General features: G+C 41.4%; 1 protein-coding gene and 1 long non-coding RNA gene across 3 annotated transcripts in view; one reads left to right on the forward strand and one right to left on the reverse strand.

Annotated features, from left to right (window-relative positions):
- Positions 1-1,776: 1,776 nt before the first annotated feature.
- LOC308566537 lies at positions 1,777-10,323 on the reverse strand. The gene is made up of 3 exons (XR_014000180.1): positions 10,179-10,323; positions 9,308-9,434; positions 1,777-3,127 (listed from the first exon to the last, which is right to left on the reverse strand). It is a non-coding gene; the product is annotated as an uncharacterized lncRNA (long non-coding RNA).
- Positions 10,064-21,085, forward strand: part of ZNF638 (zinc finger protein 638) — a 107,685-nt gene continuing 96,663 nt past the window's right edge. The window contains exon 1 of one of the 2 annotated variants that reach the window (XM_081156943.1): positions 10,064-10,539. Coding sequence is in view for 1 of the 2 variants with exons in the window: in XM_081156939.1 (XP_081013065.1) it covers positions 10,424-10,539 (116 nt within the window). In the remaining variant the exon portion in view is untranslated. The remainder of the gene's footprint in view (positions 10,540-21,085) is intronic. The other variant, XM_081156939.1, reaches the window with a different exon arrangement.

Raw genomic sequence — 21,085 nt, forward strand, 5'->3', positions numbered from 1 at the left:
GACACAGCCATAATAACTGGAACACTGTGTCTGGGTTTGGGCTTTATCCTGAACCAACAGGGAATCAAAAGTGGTTTCAGGCTATGGAGTAACCTAGTACCACAGAGGATTTAGAAGGCATATTCCAATAGTAATGTATAAAATACAAAACCTCAGTGCTGCACAACTCCAGGAGGCACCAAGAATACAGGGTGGGGCAAAGTAGGTTTACCATTGTTCTTATGGAATATAATACTATAATTAGTAAATACTAATACAAGAATAAACTGTGTAGTGTTTCACGTACTCACAACTGTAAGCCTACTTTTGCCCCACCCTGTGTAGAATATGAAGTAATGATGGCATCTAGAATCATGCAGAGTGGCAACTCTGGCTGCTGTAGATGGACTCTCAGCAGCCAGAACTAAAAGAAAGAGCTATTAATGAGGCTATAGTAATATTCTAGGTGGGAGAAGAGGAGGGTCTGAGCTAGGGTCAGGAACATTTCAGAAATGTCTCAGAGGTAGATCCAGCAGAACTATGAGGCTGATCCTAAGCAGAGGTAGAAGTCTGGAATGACTTCCAAGTGTCTGGCTCAAAAAGGATGGTGGTATGACAGGGGGCTGGGCTGTGAATAATGTCTTTGGTGTCAAGAGTGTTAGTAATTAAAGCCATGAATGTGAATGATGTTGCAGTCCGAGAAGTTATAGAGTGAAAAAGAAAAAAAAGGGTTAGGACTGAACACTGAGGAATGAAGATGTTTAAGGGACAGCCCAAGGAAGAGGACCTCGTAGAGGATTTCCTGAAAAGGAATTACTGAATAAGTGGCAAAAGAAATAGAAGCATCTCGTGTCAGAATAACCAATAGAGGAGAGAAGCTTAATTTTTTAAAAATGTCAATAATCTGCCGTATCTCGAAGAGCAAGGACGGTGAGGACTGAAAAGTGGACACTCCATCTGAAAATTACAAAGCCGTTGGTGCCTTGGAGAGAGCAGTTTCTGTGGATTGGGGGGAACAGTGAACAACGGGTAATGGAAAAGGGCTTACGCGGAGTGAAAAGAAACATGAGTTCGCTAAGCAGGCCTGGAGAGAGAAAAGAGCATTGAAATCTAAAATGGCAGGGAGAGGAGAGAGAAGGGGTGGGTGAGTGGCATGACTCAATCCTTTGTCATTTATACTGCAGGCCTTTGTCCCTTAGAGAGGCACCATGGAGGCAGGCTGCCTGCATTTATAGCCCAGCTTCACCATCCTTAATAGCTATGTAAACTTGGGCAAATTACTTAGCTTCTTTGTCCTTAGTGTCCTGGAAAGTATAATTGTAACCACTTCTTAGGTTTTTGTGAGTACTTAGAATAACATGTAGTAAGCACCCAATAAATGTCAGCTATCAATAATATTATTACAATTATCATCATTATTACTACATTTGTAAATTCTTTTTCTCTTAGTGATATCTACGACTCTTGCTCTACGGCAGCGATTTTTGAAGTGTGATCCAGGGAACTCTGTGGGTCCCTGAAACTTGTTCAGGGGATCTGGGAGATCAAAACTATTTTCAGAATGTGAAAACATGATTTGGCTTTTTCACTCTCATTCTCTCACAAGCATATAGTGCAGTTTTTCAGAGGCAATGTGATGTGTGATATTGCCACAGACTGATGCAGAAACACATGAAAGTCCAGCTGCCTTCTATTAAGTTAGACATTTAAAAAAAGAGTTTTAAAAATGTAAGGGAATACTACCCTTTTCACTGATTTTGTTGTTTTGGAAAACATAATTAGTTTTCATAAAAATTTGCTATTTATGTTAACATGTTTATTATTTTAGATGATTTCAAACTAAGTATTTTTAAATTTTATCCATTTTCATTTCTAATAGTGTAAATATTCAAGAAATATTGTCCATAAAAGCTCTTTGAAGTCACTACAATTTTAAGTGTAAAGGGAAACTGACACCAAAAAGTCTGAGAATCACTGCTTCAAGGACTACATCAGAATCAGAATAGAAAAATGTTAACTAGTTTGTACTTCTTTCTCTAGTCACACAAGACTACTTGATTTTCCCCAAAAGTTTCCCTTTTGCGTTCATAGCTCTGAATCTTTGCTTGTGCTGTTCCCTCAGTTTGAAGCGCCTCTTTACCTTTCTTTGCCTGTGAAAACTCTGCACGTCCTTTAAGACACCTGTAATCAAAATGTCACTGGCTTATGGTGAAGTAGGTCCTCAGCTTCCCTCCTTGGAAGCTGCTCAGAATCAAGTGTGCTTATGCTCCCTCCCCATAATCCTTTATTATTCATCAACCACAAACAAAAAAATAGTTATGGGCCAATCTCAGCAGAAGCGTGGCCAGTGTCCTCAGTGCCAAGGGTGCTACTCTCAACGTTCCCATGGCAGGAAATTCTTGAGTTGAACAATTGTACTGTCCCTTCAGTTCTCATTTTATAGCTGCTGCCATGCTCCAATTTGAGCAGAAGAGGGAGAATGACCCTCTCCCCAGTTCTTTGCTAAACTTTATCACCTAGGCCCCCAAGCACTATTTGTTGTTCGCTCACTCTCACAAATCTGCTACTTTAGTTTTGCTCATAATCACCTTTCTATCAGAGACAGAGTCTGGGCCTGAATGAGAAACATGATACCCTGCTCCCCACACCTTCATCTCTCTTATACTCTTCAGGGGCTCAAGCACTAAAAATGTCCTCTTTACAACAGTAGTTTCTGTCAGGCCCTGAACCTTAATTTAAGCTTAGCTGGGACCCCCTCTTGTGGTCATCTTCCTCTGTCTCACCATCATTCTAATCCTCATATGTATTCTGATCTCCACAGTAATTCTGCAAGGAACATGCTATCCTATTGTATTGTTTATCCATTGCTATGTAATAAATCCCCCAAAAAACTTTAAACAACATTTATGATCTCATCGCTTCTGTGGGTCAGGAGTCTGGGCTGGCTTAGCTGGGTTCCCTGCTTCACAGGCTGCCCTCAGGATATCAGATGAGGCTGTGGTCATTGCGAACCTCAACTGGGAAGGGATCTGCTTCCAGGCTGACTCACGTGGTGTTGGCAGGGTTCAGTTCCTCACTGGGCTGCTGGCTGGAGGCCTCCTTTAGTTCTTTGCCACGTGGGGCAGCTGGCTTCATTATAGCATGGAAGCTAAGAAGGCAATAGAGAAAATCCAGTCAGTCAGTCTTTTGAATCCTAATCAGGAAAGAGACATACCATTGCTTTTGTGTATTCCGTCTGTTAGAAGCAAGTCGCTAGGTCCAGCCCACAGTTAAGGCAAGAGAATTACACAAGGTCATGAATACAGGATCGCTGAGGGTCATCTTGAAAGAGAACTGCCACACTCATTCTCTTAGATGGTGAAACTGAAACTCAATGAGGTTCAATAATTAGACCAAGGTCACTCAGTAAAATCCTGTGTACTGGCAGAGGTGGGTTTGAACTTGTCTTTCTGACCCCAAAGCTTACCTCTAGCAGTTATTTCATATATTCTTACATTGCTTTTGTCACTGTGACTATCTCCTTCATTCTACTGCAGCCTTATTAAGGGCCTGAGACGCTTATGTCCCTTACAGTGACAAAAGTGTTGGTGAATAGATGGATGGGGGAATACATGAATCGACAAAAATAGTCCATATGTTGGAACTGTGCACACAGAAATTGCTAAACCAGGATTCAAAACAAAACAGAACCGTAGAACAGAGCACGGGTCAAACTGAGACAGGAGGATGGAAGTGAGCCAAGGGGCAACCCAGATACACTGTTGACCCTATGGAATTCTTCACATTTCTTCTCCCCCTGTGTGAAACATAGCCTGTCTGTTTTGGTAAGCAGAGACAAATCCTGTGTACTGCCAGAATTTAGACTGTATAATTGCCAAGAATACTCAAAAGGCATTCTGAATAAAGCTGGATCCACTTCCCACCCCACTGTATTTAGCCTGTGTATTTATGTGTATTTAACCCAGAAAGTCCTGATCTATGTCACTGGGCTGCTTAAAAGAAAAAAATGGCTGCAGGCAAAATATATATGCTAAGAGTCTGAAGGAGTGAAAATCTCATGTAAATCTGGACGTCCAGCTTGTTCCTTCACCTCAAAATAAATGGGTTATTAATATATTGCCTGTAAAAGGTAACATTTCTAATAACCCCTATTTTACTGGTGAATACTTTTGATAATACATTTTGTCCAGAAAGTTCCGTTGTTCTTGCTTTTTATGTGGTCTCTGTAAGATGCTTTCAGATATGATGTTATGAAAAGGAGGCTGGTTTGCTTCTACCACTCTTACCAGTTAGGTGAGAGCTTGCTGAGAAATAGTTATTAGGCCTATCCCTTCCTTTTCCCCTACGGTATGTTTAGATTGCATGTTTCTGGTCAGAGTCTTGCAGAAGGCATGGCTAAAGAACTGAGCAGAGGCAGCAGTTGTGCAGCCTCTTATATGAAGGGGAGGGAAGTGGCAGCCAAGAAGTCCACAGTCTGTGCTTGTTTGTGGTACTCCCTCTCAGAGCTGGATGAAAGTATTAACCCACTTTGCACAGCAATCATCACAAAGAACCCTTTCTTGAAAGTGGGAATGGGATTAGCAACACTCCTGAAAACATTTTTTTTAAGTTTTCTGTTGACTAGATCCGTGCAAGGTAAGAATCCACCCTACTCTTTAACTCTTTTAAAGAGGGTCAAAGGTGGCAATCTCTGTGGTTTAAGTATTACAGAAATGGTGGGTTCATGACAGTGGAGCTGAGCATTTAAAAAACTTAGCAATTGTCAAAGAGGATTTTTTTCTAAAACTTTTGCATAAGCGCCCAGGATATGGCTATTTATAGGATTAGCTAGGTCGTTTGTTGTTTTCAAGTAGCATTGGTAATGGCTGAGTAAGGCTCCTTTAGCCATAAAACTGTGCTAACCTCTCCAGGACATTCATTCCTCAACTCTTTGCTGACAGTACACAAGTTATCATATGGCCTGCATGGGAATGTGAGGTACAGGTCTATTTTCAGCTCACCCTCTGGCTTGCTCCATAACCTTGGGAAAATCACTTCTAGGCCTGGTGCCATAGATCTGCCACCTGCAACTTAGAGCTGGTTAGTAACCCTCCTGTGGCTAAGTCATGAATTCTGGGGTTGGGGAATTCAGAACTTCAACATGGTCACTGAGAGTCATTTACACATTGAATCTTCTGAACTTTTCTCACAGGCCAACTTTCTTGAACATTTGATTATGTTTTTGCTCTAACAACACTTCAGTATAGAACAATTTTTCTTTTCGGACAGCCTAACTACATTCCTTCCAGCCCTACTAAGAGAGAATGGGTATAAATGTTTCCATCTTTCATACTCATTTCTGCTCCCCCAGCCATTACCCAAGGTGTACCTGGACACCACGTCCACTGAATTTTGCCATGGCAAGGACCTAGCCAGGATCCATTCATTTTGTTTTAGCAGTGGATGGAGATCAATATTGTTAGAACAGATGAGAATTTTTAAAAAAATTTATACATTTAAGTGTCTCATAAACTTAAAACACACACATTTACTTCATGTTATCTTCTTCTCTTTATGTAAGGCAAATGTCAGCTACAGCCTCCCTTGCTTTTGTAACCTAAGTAAGATTGTCCCAAACATCCAATTTGGATGTTCGAAGCCCTTCCCAATATTACCAGTTATTCTGAGGGGCCTCATTTTCTTCTGTCCTCTCTGTTCCTGAGCCCCTGCATCCATGGGTGCTGTCTTTTCACTGTTCAATGGCCTCGACTTCAGCCTCTTCCTCCGTTTTTAAAACCCCATTCACACAAAGCTTTAGTGAGATTTGAGTAAACAACTTAAAATTTATCTATTAGACACTCCTGTTCTTTAAAAACTCCATTTTCCCAACCTATCATGCACTGGTCCTTCACTTCATGCAACTCCTTTGAGGCCACTCTCCTATCCCTTCCTTACTTGGCCCATCTCTTCTCACCTCTCAGGAGCAGACATAAATTCCTCCCACGTTTTCATGCACAGCAGCTTTTCTTGTGTTGGTAGGGCTTCTGCTTATACCCATGTTTCCAGAGTCTCACCTCATACCTGAAACAGTTTATCTGGGTATTTTCCCAAACAATGACAATTTTTTCTTTTTCCCCTAAGAGAAATCCTGGTACCATTTAATACTAAATTTTCTCTTCATTATACTTAACAATGTACATTTATTTATGTGCACTCATCAGGATTTACAAACTAATTTGAGTTCTACTTTTCTTAGTATTTTGTATGTACTTTCCCATTTATTAATGCAGAGTGTGTTTGCTACTTTAATAAACACCCTCTCAATGATTAGGTATTTGAATTTCCAGATTTATTGTGTTTTGCATTATGAATAGTGCTGCTATAAACATTTAGTGAAAATTTTCTTCTCACTTGGATTATATTGAGGGAATATATTCTCAAATTTGGATTATGGGACAAACATGAATTATTTCATAGATTTAGTGCTTTGCCTCAATATTTTCAAAAACAGCTGTCCCAATTAATTTTATCAACTTATGAGGTTAGCCATTTTTCTTAGCTCTGTCAATATTCTCCTTTGTAATTTTCGGTTAGCCTTGCAGTAAGGCTAATCATCCCCCCAAGATTTACTTTTCTGAGTTTCTTCATATATGAAATATTTGGCCATATACTTTTGACCTCTTGTCCAGTTAAGTCTGGGTATTAATTTTGTTTTGACACCTTTATTGAGATACAATTCACATAACCATACAATTCAATAAATTTTAGTATATTTACAGAGCTGTGCAACCATCACCACAATACATTTGAGAACATTTAATTGCCCCCAAAATAAGCCTTGGCCCAGCCAGTGTGGCTCAGTGGATTGAGCATTGTCTTATGCACCAAGAGGTCACCAGTTCGATTTCCGGTCAGGGCACAAGTCTGGGTTGCAGGCTTGATCCCCAGTAGGGGATCTGCAGGGGGCAGCCAATTGGTGTTTCTCTGTCATTCATGTTGCTCTCTCTCTCTTTTCCTCTCTCTCTAAAAAAAAAAAAAAAAAAAAAAAATCAATAAAAACATATTTTTAAAAATATATCTTTATTGATTTCAGAGAGAGGAGGGGAGAGGAAGAGAGACAGAAAATCAATGATGAATCATTGATTGGCTGCCTCACTCATGCCCCCCACTGGGGATTGAGCCCACAACCCTGGCATGTGCCCTGACTAGGAATCAAACCTCGATCTCCTGGATTATAGGTTGATGTTCAACTGCTGAGCCATGCCAGCTGGGCAATAAAAACATATTTTTTAAAAAAGAAGCCCTGTACCCCCTAGCCTTTACCCCCAAATCCTTCCATCCCATCCCCATCCCCAGGCAACCACTAATTTTTTATAGTTTCTATAGATTTGCTTGTTTTGGGTGTTTCATATAAATAGAACCATACAATGTGGTCCTTAGTAACTGGCTTCTTTCCCTTAGCATAATGTTCTCAGTGTTTCATCTGTTGTAGCACGTGTCAGTCCTTCATTCCTTTTTATTGCCAAATAGTATTCCATTATATGGATATATCACATTTCCTTATCCACTCATCAGTTGATGGGCACATGAGTTGTTTCCACTTTTTGTCTATCATCAATAATATTGCTATAAACATTCATGTACAAGTTTTTATGTGGACATATGCTTCAGGGTGTATATGTAGGGGTGGAACTGCTGGGGTCATAGGGTAACTATGTTTAACTGTCTGAGGAACTACTAGACCATTTCCCAAAGTGGCTGCACCATTTTACATTCCCACCAGCAGTGTCTGAGGTTTCTACTTCCTCCACATTCTTGCTGCATCAGTTTGCTAGAGCTTCCCAAACACACTGGGTGCTTTAAACAACAGAAATTTATTTTCTCACAGTTCTGAAGGGTGGCAGTCCCAGCTCAAGATGTCAGCAGGTTTGGTTTCTCTCCTTGGCTTGCAGATGGTCACATTCTCTCTGTGTCCTCACATAACCTTTTCTATGTGTGTGAATATCCCTGGTGTCTCTTTCTCTTTTTATAAGGACACCAGTTATATTAGACTATGTCACCCTTATGACCTCATTTTACCTCATTACCTCTCTAAAGGCCCTATCTCCAAATACAGTCACATTGGGGGTAGGGACACAGTTTATGAATCTGAGGAGACACAATTCAGTTCATAACACTTGCCAACTGCTACACATTAAAATTTGTATGTTGAAACCTAACCCACAATGTGACATTTGGAGGTGGTTAGGTCATAAAGGCAGAAACCTCATGAATGGAATTCGTGCCCTTTAAAAGAGATCCCAGAGAACTCCCTCGCCCCTTCTTCCATCTGGGGAGAAGACAGGCATATTTGAACCAGAAAGCAGGTCCTCATCACTGAATCTGCCCAGTGCCTTGCTCTTGGACTTCCCAGCCTCCAGAACTGTGAGAAATAAATGTTTATTTTTTAAGCCACCCAGACTATGGTATTTTTGTTATAGCAACCTGGAGGGATTAAGATACTAATGCTTGTCATGATCTGTTCTTTTGATTATAGCCATTCTAGTAGGTATAACACAGTATCTAGTTATGGTCTTGATTTTCATTTCCTTGATGGCTACTGACACTGAACATCTTTTCATTGGTCATTTTAGATCATGCTTATTGGTCATTTGTAGGTCGTCTCTGGAGACCTGTCTCTGCATATCCTTTGCCCTAATTTATTTATTATAACATTATTTTTAGTGTAGATTATCTGCATATGGATTAATCATGTAGACAGATATCAAACATACCAGCAGCAAACATGGGAGAAATTTGGGGGTAGTGACAGCCTTTCTAAGGTAAAAAAAATAAATCTAGAAACAAATAAAAATTAATTAATGTGACTATGAAAATAAAAAAACAATTCATTGCAAAAAATACAATAAACAAAGCCAAAAGACAATGTGGGTAAAAGATAAGTAATTTATTCACAATGGACCAATTTTGTGTGTGTGTGTGTGTAGTCTCTGAAAGGACATGCAAGAAGTGAATTAACAGTGGTAGCCTAAAAGGAAAGGCAACCGGGGGTAGTGGGTAATGGAGACTTTATTTTCATTGCATATCATGAATTTTTGACGCTACTGAAAATGTTAACTATGTCACACACATTACCTAATCTTTACGCAAAAAGACAAAAGACAAAAGACGTGTGTACTGTTCTGTGCTGTATTCATGGCCACCAGAATTCCAGGGTAACAAGCCTTTTAGTTCTCCCTGGTTGAAATCCCCCCCACTCCACCCCAGCCCCCAGCCCCCGTTGCAAAATATAGGATTTTGATATTGGAATGGGCGTTATGTGGGCTTCTCTAGTTACCCGTTTCTTTACCTGCTCCTCCACCCGACGGCCTGGGAAATCCTGGAAAGCAGGGGACGTTTCTCATTCCCGTGTTCCCCGGAGCACTGTGGCGGGCCCTCAGCAGGTGCTCTACAAACAGCCACGGAGGAGCATTTGTCTTAAAAAGAAAAAAGACAGAGTGGCCCCCCCAAATCAGAACAGTCCCGAACGTCTTAGACTCTCCCAGATCTTTTATTTGCAAAGTCTGCTACCCCCGTCCCCTCCTCAGCCACCTGAAGCACGTTTCCAGCCCTGGCGACGCGGCCCCCGGGCTGCTCACTCTGGGCGGGCGAGGACCGCCGCGCCACCCGAGCCCCGGGCCGCCGGGCCCGCTCCCCCGCTCCCCTCCTCACCCACCTGCAGCACGACGCGGCCCCCGGGCTGCTCACTCTGGGCGGGCGAGGACCGCCGAGCCACCCGAGCCCCCGGGCCCGCTCCCGCCTCCCGCTCCCCCGCTCCCCCGCTCCCCTCCTCACCCACCTGCAGCACGACGCGGCCCCCGGGCTGCTCACTCCGGGCGGGCGAGGACCGCCGAGCCACCCGAGCCCCGGGCCGTCGGGCCCGCTCCCGCCCCGCCTCCCGCTCCCCCTCTCCCCTCCTCACCCACCTGCAGCACTACGCGGCCCCCGGGCTGCTCACTCCAGGCGGGCGAGGACCCCCGAGCCACCCGAGCCCCCGGGCCCGCTCCCGCCCCGCCTCCCGCTCCCCCTCTCCCCTTCTCCCCTCCACACCCACCTGCAGCACAACGCGGCCCCCGGGCTGCTCACTCCGGGCGGGCGAGGACCCCCGAGCCACCCGCGCCCCGGGCCGCGGGGCCCGTTCCCGCCCCGCCTCCCGCTCCCCCTCTCCCCTCCTCACGCACCAGCAGCACGTTTTCAGCCCTGGCGACGCGGCGCCCGGGGCAGCTCACTCTGGGCGGGCGAGGACCGCTAAGCCAGGGGCGTGGCTCGGCCGCCTGACTCGCTCCGGCCCGCCTCCCGCTTCCCGCGCTCCACCGCCCTCGGAGTGGGCAGGACCCGCGGAGCCGAGCCCTCTGCCCCGGGGCCTGAGGAGCGGCGCGCGCGGCGCGGGGGGAGCTGCGCCGGTGCTGTGTGCGCGCCGCCCGCGATGTCCCGGGACCGCGTTCCCGCCGGGGCTGCAACCCAGGCGGCAGCCGGGGCCGCGGCGCCCAGCTCCGTGTCCGGGACGGCCGCGGCGGCGCAGGCTACCGACCCGCTGAAACGGTGAGCGCTTTCTTCGCCACCCCCGGGCTTCCTGCCCTCGCCGGTGCTCCGGCACAACTGGCTGTGGGTCGGCAGGCGTTGCGGGCGGCCCGCAGGGTGGGCGCCCGAGCATCCTCGGGTGTCGAGGTTCAGGTCCAGACCACTTTGCCGCCCCCCCCCCCCGGGGTGATTGTCACCCCGCAGTCCTTGGCTCTAAGCAAACTGTGGGTGCGCAGGGGCCAGCCGGGCAGCGAGTAGCAGCCGAACGGCTCTCGGGCACTTGTTGCTCCGCTTCGCGGGGCCAGCAACTCCTCTGCGGGTCTGCACAGGCTCGGTGGACGCCGCGCAGTGCGGGCGGGTCTTGGGGGACCACGATTAAGCAAACGATCATTTATACCTCAAGGGTATTGGGGCGTGGGGGGAGGGGGTGATAAGGGGTCGTAAAATGGGCTTGTGTTCGCTTCTAAGTCCGTGAAATAGCTCCGACGAACACGAGCTCTTTTTAAACATTGCTCTTTTTTAAAAAATGGCATTGTACAATTGCATAATATATTGTATGTCATCCAAAAATAGTTTCTGATGTCTGGGTAGTATTTAAATGCCACGTTGACACTTTTGTTTCCTAAACAAGTTTTGAGCTTTCTTATTTTAAGAGTAAGAGATTTTTCATGAAAGGAATTTCTCAAGGTGCAGAAAAATAGGAGAAGGAAGCCATGCATAGTGTGTTGAGTCATCAGTGTTGAGGGATTCCCGTCCCGGTTTGCTTAGGCTCGCTTTCACAACTGCGTACCCAGGTTCCAGATTTTGGAATGGGGTAAATAGTGCGCGTGCCCCCGCCCCCCTGCGGCTGGGCGGCGGAGGGAAAGCCGGCCACGCCCCGGAGCCTCGCGGGGCCTGCGGACTCAGGACTGTCTGGAGTTTGTTGCAGTGATTTGCAAGTTCTTAGATTCTTCGGGAGGCCGGGCTGCAGGCTTGTTAAGACGCTGCTCACGTTTCAGCCTGGGGGGCCCTTAGTCGCAGCAGTAGCTCTCTCTTTTCACTCTGGTGGCCCGAGTCCTTTTGCTGGAGCAGGCTAAACAGACGCTTAGACTTTAAGTTCTGAACCCAGTAGCGGCACTCTACTGTGCTCTCCCAGATTTTTTTTTTTCCCCCTTTCCCAGTTTTTGTGGCTTTTTTTTTTTGGGGGGGGGGGAGTGGAGAGAAGGGCAGACACTGCAGAACGGAACGCTCTAGTGTTATGTCATGCTTCTTGGCGCTGGTTTCTAGGTCCAGGTTCTGATGACGTTAATTCAGCCAGCGTTGTCATTTTCCAAGTCTACGCGGGTTAGTTTGAGTCCAAAAGGAGCGCCTATTTCTTATTACGTAAGGATTAGGAAAAGGGATTGCTTGTCTTCAGAAAAAGGTGCTGGAATTTAATGTGTCGCCTTCTGAGGATCAGAAGATTAGGGATTTTTATTTTTATTTTTTTATTTTTTAATGGGGGCAAAAGAACTCATGTGCAGGCACAACAGTGTGGTGATTGCAGGGAGATGGGGGGTGGGTGGAGGTGGAAGAGAGTATAAGGGGGATACATGGTGATGGAAAGAAAAAAAGAAAAAAAAATGAGGGCATATTGGAGACTGTAGAATACTGTAATTATTAGTTTTACTAAGGGGCTGGAAAACTAATGCTGCTCTTTAATCCAGTAATTAGGAAAAGTGTAAGTACCTTAAATGCATCCTTTAAAATGGCAAATGTTGCTGTGAATACTCCTGTCAAGTCAAAAGGCACCCTTAATTGATCTCTTCTGTAAATATATTTTTGCATATGCTTTCAGGACATGGGTAATGTTTTGCTGTCCTTAGTTGTCAGGATTCTTAGTGACTTATTATTTGAATTTCAAGTGTATTTTAGGGAGGGGAATGGGGGAAGAAGCTATAAAATGTAATAATTCTTTTGCCTCTGGGGTTGTTTTGTGGTAGCCAAGAAAACTTATTTAGTACTTATCTATGAGAATAGAATAGTTTAAAGAATACATTGGGGCCCGGCCAGGCATGGCTCAGCGGTTAAGCGTCGACCTAGGATCCAGGTGATCAGGGTTCAATTCCCGGTCAGGGCACATGCCCGGGTTGTGGGCTGCAGTAGATCAATGACTCTCTCGTCATTGATGTTTCTATCTCTCTCTCTCCCTCTCCTTTCCTCTCTCTGAAATCAATAAAGATGTATAAAAAAAAAAAAAAAAAGGAATACATTGGGAATTGCTTTAAAAAAAGTTACATTGTGTTCATTATGATTTCTAGAATTGTATAGTATGGGATATCTCTTCCAAAAATAGTTTTTATTTTTTTAAAATCCTCGCCTCAGGATATGTTTATTGATTTTAGAGAGAAGGGAAGGGGGAGAGAGAGAAAAACATTGATGCCTACTGTTTGGGCCCCCACCACCCTGCAACCTGGTTATGTGCCCTGACCAGGAATCGAACCTGTGACCTTTCAGTGCATCAGCTGACACTCCAACCAACCGAGCCACGCGGTCCAGGGCCAAAAATTGTTTTTAATGTAGAATAATCATTTGAATCAACACCGACACTTGTGATTGTTAAATAAGTTTTGAGCTTTCTTATTTTGTGGTAATAACTATCTTTCATTAAAGAAAAGTTGAAAAATACAGAAAAATAAAAAAGTATATTATTTGAATCATCAGTTTTGAAAGTATACTTAGGCCTGTTTTCACCTACAACTTCATACCCAGGTTCCAAATTTGGAATGACATTAACAGTGTTGAATGTACAATTTCCGGGAGTGTGGGGCTTATAGGTTGTATTAAAATTTTTAGTTTTTTCCATTGAAATGTCAGCACCAGCAGAGACTGTTATGGTATTTTCTCCTCCAAGAAAGGGAAATGATGATAAAATGCTTTAATAATTTTGAATATTATAACTGCTAACATTAAATACTATGATATTTTTAATGGCATCATGTTGGAAGGCTTTGAGAACTTGGGTCTGTCATCTCTCAGTGACATGTCATTGCTAAAAGAGTTCTTTTTCTTCTTTCTCTGAAACCTCTACATTTTTCTTGCTGTTGTCACTTTAATATGAAGTTTCATTACCTTCTTTTTTGACTTTTTGACATGTTACATGAAATATTTTGCAATTTGAGAATTGGGGATTCACTGGGATACCTGAAGAATCACAGATCGAATCAGTAAAGCATCCTCTAAGTACTTTCCCCTTATATTTACTTTCCCATTAACAGTTAGGTTTTTGGAGGGCATTTTGCCCATACTCATTAAAATTCTTGAATTTTTAGATACATTTTTATCCAGCAATTCCACTTCTAGGAATTTATCCTAAGGAAATAATAATGGATATGCACACTGGGTTAGCTACTGGGATGTTTGTTGCAACGTTATTTATGATGATGAAACTTTGAAAACAATGCCTCTAAATAGGAAAATGGTAAAAATGATAAAATAAATTAAATCCTAGAATATATGCTGTAATAATTCATCTTATAATATATTTATTAATTCATATGTTAATATAATGTAAACTTATGCAGCCTTTGCACATCACATTGTAGAAGAAAGTTGACCAAATTGAAAGATGGGTCCTATCTGGTTTGGCTCAGTGGTTAGAGCATCAGCATGCAGACTGAAAGGTCCTAGTTTCGATTCCAGCCAAGGGCACATACCTCGGTTGCAGGCTTGATCCCCAGCCCTGGTTGGGGTGTGTGCAGGAGGCAACCAGTCAATGTGTCTCTTATTTTGTCCCATGGATGTCTCTCTCTCTCTCTCTCTCTCTCTCTCTCTCTCTCTCTCTCTCTCTCTCTCGCTTCTACTCTCTCTGAAAAGCAAATGGAAAAAATATCCTTGAGTGAGGATAAATATATATATATATATAATCGAAAGATTGTCATAGTACAATAGCAGGGTAAAAAATAAATAAATTATTTCTATTTTGGTTCAAAGAAATATACACTTGATCTTAGCCAAAAGGCCGACAAGCTATTCATTAAAAGAAGTATAAAAAGATTCTGAAGTCAAGATTAAACTTGACCTAATATTCAGCCTTGGCACTTTGAGAGGAATCCTTCTGCATAGTAAAATTTAAAAGCCCTTGAGTTACATTGAAAGAAGGGGGGGAAAAAGGCATTGAAACCATTCTGCTTTGAAATAATCATGGAATTCCTAGAGATGAACAGAGAGTTTTCAAGTGTCCTTGCTTATCCACAAGGCTTACTCCTTTTTAGTTTATTTGAGCCTTTCTAATCTTAATATAGGTTCATAGATTTATTGTTGTGAGGATTAAAAGACTGGCAGTTAGGTTCTCAAGTTGGCATGCAAGTGTACGCATTCAATATGTGCGATATGATTTGCACTGTAGTCTCATCAAAATGTTAAAACTAGTTATCTCTGCAGAGATGAGATTTGGGGGTATTGTTTATTTTCATTATTTCTCAAAGTTTTGAAAATAATTATATTTTATATTTTAATTGTATACCAAGATGAAGTATGAGTTAAAATAAAAAACTTTTTTGAGTAGGCAATAATTTCACAGGGTTAAAGATCAAGAAGGAAAAAAAAAGTATACAATGGAAAATCTTCCTTTCCCCGTGTTCCTCATCTCCTCCATTCGCACTGGTCCAATGTGCCTGCTCTGGGTAGTCATTATTACTGCTTTATTGCTTATCCTTCCAGGGATATTTTATGCATATCTGAGCCAAAACAGGTTTACATTTTTCCCTTCTTGGCTGAATTTGCAGTTTTCTTCTGTTGCTTTTTCCACATGACAGTGTATTGTAGATATCTTTTTATATTAGTACATAGAGAACATCCTCAATAAAAGGTTTTTTCTTAAAAGTGATTAGCACAGAAAGAGAATATAGACAGAAGATAGACCTTGATCAAAACACTGAAGAGACAATTAAAAGAAGAGTTTTCTTCGTGGTTGGAGTGTTGAGTACAAGGCTCTCCTGCTGAGTGAAGAGGAAATCACTTGGAGTACTTGAACATGACGTGAGGAGTTATAAAACCGTCCAGTTTAACTAATCATTAAATTATCAACAGGTGTGTCACAAGAATTTTTAAAACATGAGATACCTGACTATTTAGTCAGGGGCACTGACCTCTTTTCCTTTAGATTGTCAAGTAAAAAAATGACAACCAACACAACAATAGCCGTTTGGTGTGAATGAATCAGAATTATACTTATTTTTTTTGCCAGATCTGTGAAACAAATATTTTTTGGTGTGTTGCAGAATTTCAGTCATTTATGTGTTCCATAAGATGAAAAAGGTTGAAAATCACTGGATTACAGGATAGTTAACACAATTATGTGCTCTCTTGAGGGTGGTTTCAATTCAGAGGCTTTTCAAAGATGTTACAGAAACAATGGACAGGGCTTACTTAAGGCAAACATAAATCTTTTGCTAAAGAAGTTATATGTCTGGGGTGTGACTACCCACTATGACCTGCTCCGTTAGAAATTTCTGATCAGATCATCTACCCTGTGAGGTTACGTTCTGTAGAACCCATTTTTCATCCACGGGGTCTTGGGGACAACTGGAATTTAACCAGAATCATTTTTCCAGTTATACAAATATAGAAACTTCTGGTTATACTTCCAAATAAAAAGCTGATCTCCTAAATGATTTCCAGACCTAGCCTCCTGGTATCCACACCCTTGTGTAGGCTCCCTTGACATTGTATCAGGATTGGTCTGTATACATGGTAGAAGTGGCAGCGTGTGTGGATCCCAAGGCTTAGTCATAGAAGACATTGCTGTCTCCACCTTGGTCTCTTGGCTTACTTGTTCTGAGGAAAACTGTCATGTGCTGGGAACACTCAAGTAGCTCCATGAAAAGGCTCAAATGGGAAAAAACTGAGTTTACTCTGGGCCAGTGGCCACTCAGCTAGAAAGTTTATCTTTGTGATTAAGTTCTTGGGAGCAGAAGAGAGGTGTGCAACTTCTGATACTTGCCTTTATTTATTTATTTTTACTTTTTAAATATGTTTTTATTGATTTCATAGAGAGACAGAGAGAGACAGAGAGAGAGAGAGAGAAACATCAATGATGAGAATGTCATTGATCGGCTGCCTCCTGCATTCCCCCTACTGGAGACTGAGCTCACAACCTGGGCATGTGCCCTGAATGGAAATCAAACAGTGACCTCCTGGTTCATGGGTTGACACTCAACCATTGAGCCACACTGGCCAGGCTGATAATAGCCTTTTAAAAAAAGAGTTTCTCAATCATTTTTTCATTATCACTCCCCTAAGAAGCCTTTTCAGATATTTTTTCCTAATTGCCCCCAAGAAATTTTAATACCACAGATATATATCGTTATATACTGTAAGTTAATAGGTGTTCATCCATAAAAGACTAACATTCTTTTGCCTCTCCACCCCCTGAGAAGCGGCTTTTGCCCCTCTGGGGGTAATATTGTCCCTGTTGAGAATGCAGGAGTTTAAAAAGGGACTGGGTTTGCTCTCTTCTTCTCTTCCTCCCTTCCCGGGGGCTGGAAGGGAGAATTGTGTGGGGAGCTAACTTCAACTAGGCAGACAAAAAATAAAGAATGTAAGCAACAAGATAGGAGGAAGCTGGAGGCTTAGCATCACAGAACAAAGCTACTAGCCTGTTTAGACAGTTAATTGAAAAAGAAGCCTACTTTGATCTTATTTAAGGCATCTTATTTTGGGGCCTTTGTTGCAGAAGCTTAGGCTGTATTCTAACAAATATGCATACCATTTCTTCAAAACTGCTTAGAAATTTTAAAAATTTTCTGTTTTGGTTAGTTCCATACCACCTCGGCCTGTTATGGTTTGTAATTTCAATTCTGATTCTTTGATCCAAAGATTATTTAGTAGAATGTTTGTTAATTTCCAAGTATTTGTGATTTAAAAGATATTTTTATTATTTGGAATTTTATTGAATGATTAGAGAATATGACATGCAAAAATCTACTTATTTAAAATTTTTTTACCCATTGTTTACTTTGAATGACATAGTTGAGCATTTTTCTATAGGCTTTTTTCGCTTTTCATAGAGAAGGTTGGAATTGATAATGGCTCCTCGGTCAGATAGAATATGTGCCATGTATTTGAGTTTTGACATAAACTGGCTACAGAAACAGAGCAATAATTTCTCATCCCTGGAGTTTTCTTGTTTGTTTGCTTTTCTCTACAGGCTTAGTTTAGAAGAGCTAAACAGCTTCATTCTCAGCTGTTTTCTTAGAACAAGGGCGGTTTGGGTGACAGAAAGTTAGGAGATGAGGCCGTTATAAAAGTAAAAAGAAAAAAGCTTAGGCTTTTTAGATGCACTAGGCGTTCCGGGCAGTTAACCAAGATTTAGCAGAACACTGTTAAACTCCAGCCAAAGAGGGGTGGCCTATCTGTGTGAAAGTTTGCTTTGCTAGTTTTACTAAGAATATAGATTGGTATTGGTAGGATTTCGATCTCACAGTGGGTTGGTGGAGAGGATGGAGGGGAACTTATGACAAGTTGATGGTCTGTGGACCACTGATTGGGCCCTCACAGTGTCTTACATATTTTTGAATTAATTGGCAACGCTTTAAAATCAATCAATCACACACACACACACACACACACACACACACACCTGCATTTCCAGTGTTTAAAGATTTGGTAGCTCTGAGATTGCATTAACTCGTGGCTGCAATAGGCTGGAAGAGTCTGTCTCTTTTAGAGAGACATGTACTCTTTTCACTTGTATGGTCCCCACCATTCCCTCTTGCCCCCAATGTCTAGGCTAAGTGTCAGTAGCTATTTATCCTTTGCACTTGTGCTGCTGTATTTTGGGTCTACTTTTCTTTGAAAGGGGGGGAAGGGGGAAAGCTTTTTCATTTTTTTTTTAAAGAAAAGAGATATTTTTGGGTGTGGAAGTATTTTGTGTATAGGTGGAAGGAAAGAATATTCCTATGTTTTAATATTCAAACAAAGTATATATGTGGCAAAAGAACACAAATTAAGATGCCATCTTAAAACCAACCATACATAGTAAACACCATAAGTATTCTACAGAAAAGATACAGTAGGGTTTGTTTTTGAATGGGAATTAAACAAGGGGTACCTCTTTGATATATAGTTATTTATTTGGTAAAAAAAAAAAAAATCCTGCACTAGCCATTGGCCCATGGACGGAACGGTCCTTGGTTTGATTCTGGCCAAGGGCATGTACTTCGGTTGCAGGCTCAATTCCCAGCCCTGGTTGGGGCCCTTGCAGGAGGCAACCAATCGATCTCTCTCTCTCACATTGATGTTTCTCTCTCTTTCTATCCCTGCCACTCTCTCTGAAAAGCAATGGAAAAAATATCCTCAGGTGAGGATTAAAAAAATATTCCTGGGCATCAATACTTTATATAGATGGTAAGTTTCTAAGCAGTGCCTTTTGGGTAGAGCAGAAATTATGTACCTCAAACATAAAAAAACAATCTAAATGAATGTTCATATAAATGGAAATCACTAGTTCATAGCATATTGAAGATATGATATGGCTGAGAATTTAAAAGGAAGGTTACATTACAAATTTAAATTATTTATAGCATTTTCAATTTTAGCTCATGAAAACACATATGTAGAGTATCACCCAGTCAGCAATATTTGTGGTATCCAAAAATTTTAATGGGTTGAAAAACTTTTGGATTTATTGCCCGAGAAAGGGCCAGTATAAATGACTGATTTATGTGTGTTGGAAAAGTCTGTCAAAATTTAATGAAAACGGGTAAAAATCTATCAGTTTGATTATAGATAGTACTCCTGAAATAAGAGTTGAGGTTAACATTGGATATTGATGACATGTTGTAAGGATAAGACATAGATTTAATAATTTGTTTATTGTAGACTTTACTAGAAATAATCTTAGGCCAAAAGCTTAAATAGCATTATTATCACCATAAACTAGATGCTGATTCTTGAACTTCAGGTGTTTCCAGGTTTTGCAGGATTCATGATATGCACAACTCTAATCTTCTGTATGTAGTTTAGGCTGAAGGTGCTTTTGTAACTGTTAAATCAATCTGTACTTGTCATTCAAGGGAAAATCTTTGTCTTAGTTTACCAATGAAGAATGTCAAAGATTTGGCTCTTTTGGTTGACATTACAACTCATTTAAATACTGCAAATATTACTTTACAGGGACATTCACAAGGACTGTAACATTTATATGATTCAGTTCTCCCATTTGTAGTAAATATATGTTTTTTGACAAACATTTTTTTTTGGTAAGTAATAATCTGGATCGCTTTCATATGCCGAAATTAGTTTCTGGAAATGAAAATTATCGCCTTAATTTCATTCCCCAAATTATGGAATTTTAGACTGAATTCCAAGGCAGGCTCTTTGATCCTATGCTTTATGAAAATGAACTAACATTTCTTGATTAATAGCACTAATGTGAAATGGATAGCTACAAGTGAAAGTATTAAAAATGAAATATAACATCAGAGCACTAAAATTTTGCAAATACCTTTGAATTACCCTAAATTTAAAAATTTGCAAATTTAAAAATTTCATCTTTGCTGAGAATGGCTGTATTTAAGAGGAGTTGTTTTTGCACTTGAAACTCAAAACTCAATTAAAAAAATTACTGCTCTTAGTTCAAGGATTTAGGTCTGAATTCTATATTACGTTGCATGCAACTATATTGACACCTTGGTATAGGCAAAAGGGTGTCAGGTTTTTTGGCTTTAGATCAAAGGTATTATGAGCTACAAGAAATATTTAATAATTAAGTGTTCCTACTTTTTTAATTTGTATTTTTTCAGTTTCAAATTTATAACCTCTAATATCATAGGTGATTGTATAATGTTACATGTCTAAATCATAGTTCATTGTCTTTGATTTTATTTCTCACATTTGAATTTTCTTTTATTTTGATCACTTCAACTATTTATGTTACCAGCTTGTCCCCTATAGGTATTTGAGATCGTGACTCTCGTCACAGGTGAAAGGTAAAATTTTAGCTATATCCTTAGGGAACATGCCTATGAAAATATAGTGGTCACATCTTTTTAATTAATTTTATGCTGTTACCACTTTTCATTAACTTAGGCACTAAACATATTTTCATGTTGGCTTATTTCATGCTGGCCGTTTTAGGAAATAGAAATTGAAAATTCCTTATTTATTTCAACATTTTAAGTATATATTAGACAGCCCCATATCATGTAACAATATTTTTTTCCCCCTTCACCCTCTCTCACCTTCTGTAGAATTGTCAATGAGAATTCCCTGTGAAAGCTTCAGGGCAAAACATTAAAAATTAATATGCATTAGATTCTATAGGATCACAGGGTCCCCCCAGACTATTTAGACATGTAATTCTGTTCAGGTGAGGACCCAGAGGCTGTGCTGTGTTTTGCAATAACCCCTGAGTTTCTGTTGTTGCCTCATTGAAATTCTTTGGGTCGGGAAAGCTGTCTGCCTTCTGTGAGAAGCTGCCTGGTACTTCCCTCTCCCTGGCAGTACTATCCTCACCCTGGCTCGGATGCAGCTAAGGCTCTGCCTTCTCAATTGCTTGCTGTGTGTTGCATTTTCGTAGAATTATAGGCCTTAAAGACTCTCTAGT

This window comes from Miniopterus schreibersii (genome assembly GCF_964146895.1).
Source record: "Miniopterus schreibersii genome assembly, chromosome: 13".
Taxonomy (NCBI): Eukaryota; Metazoa; Chordata; class Mammalia; order Chiroptera; family Miniopteridae; genus Miniopterus; species Miniopterus schreibersii.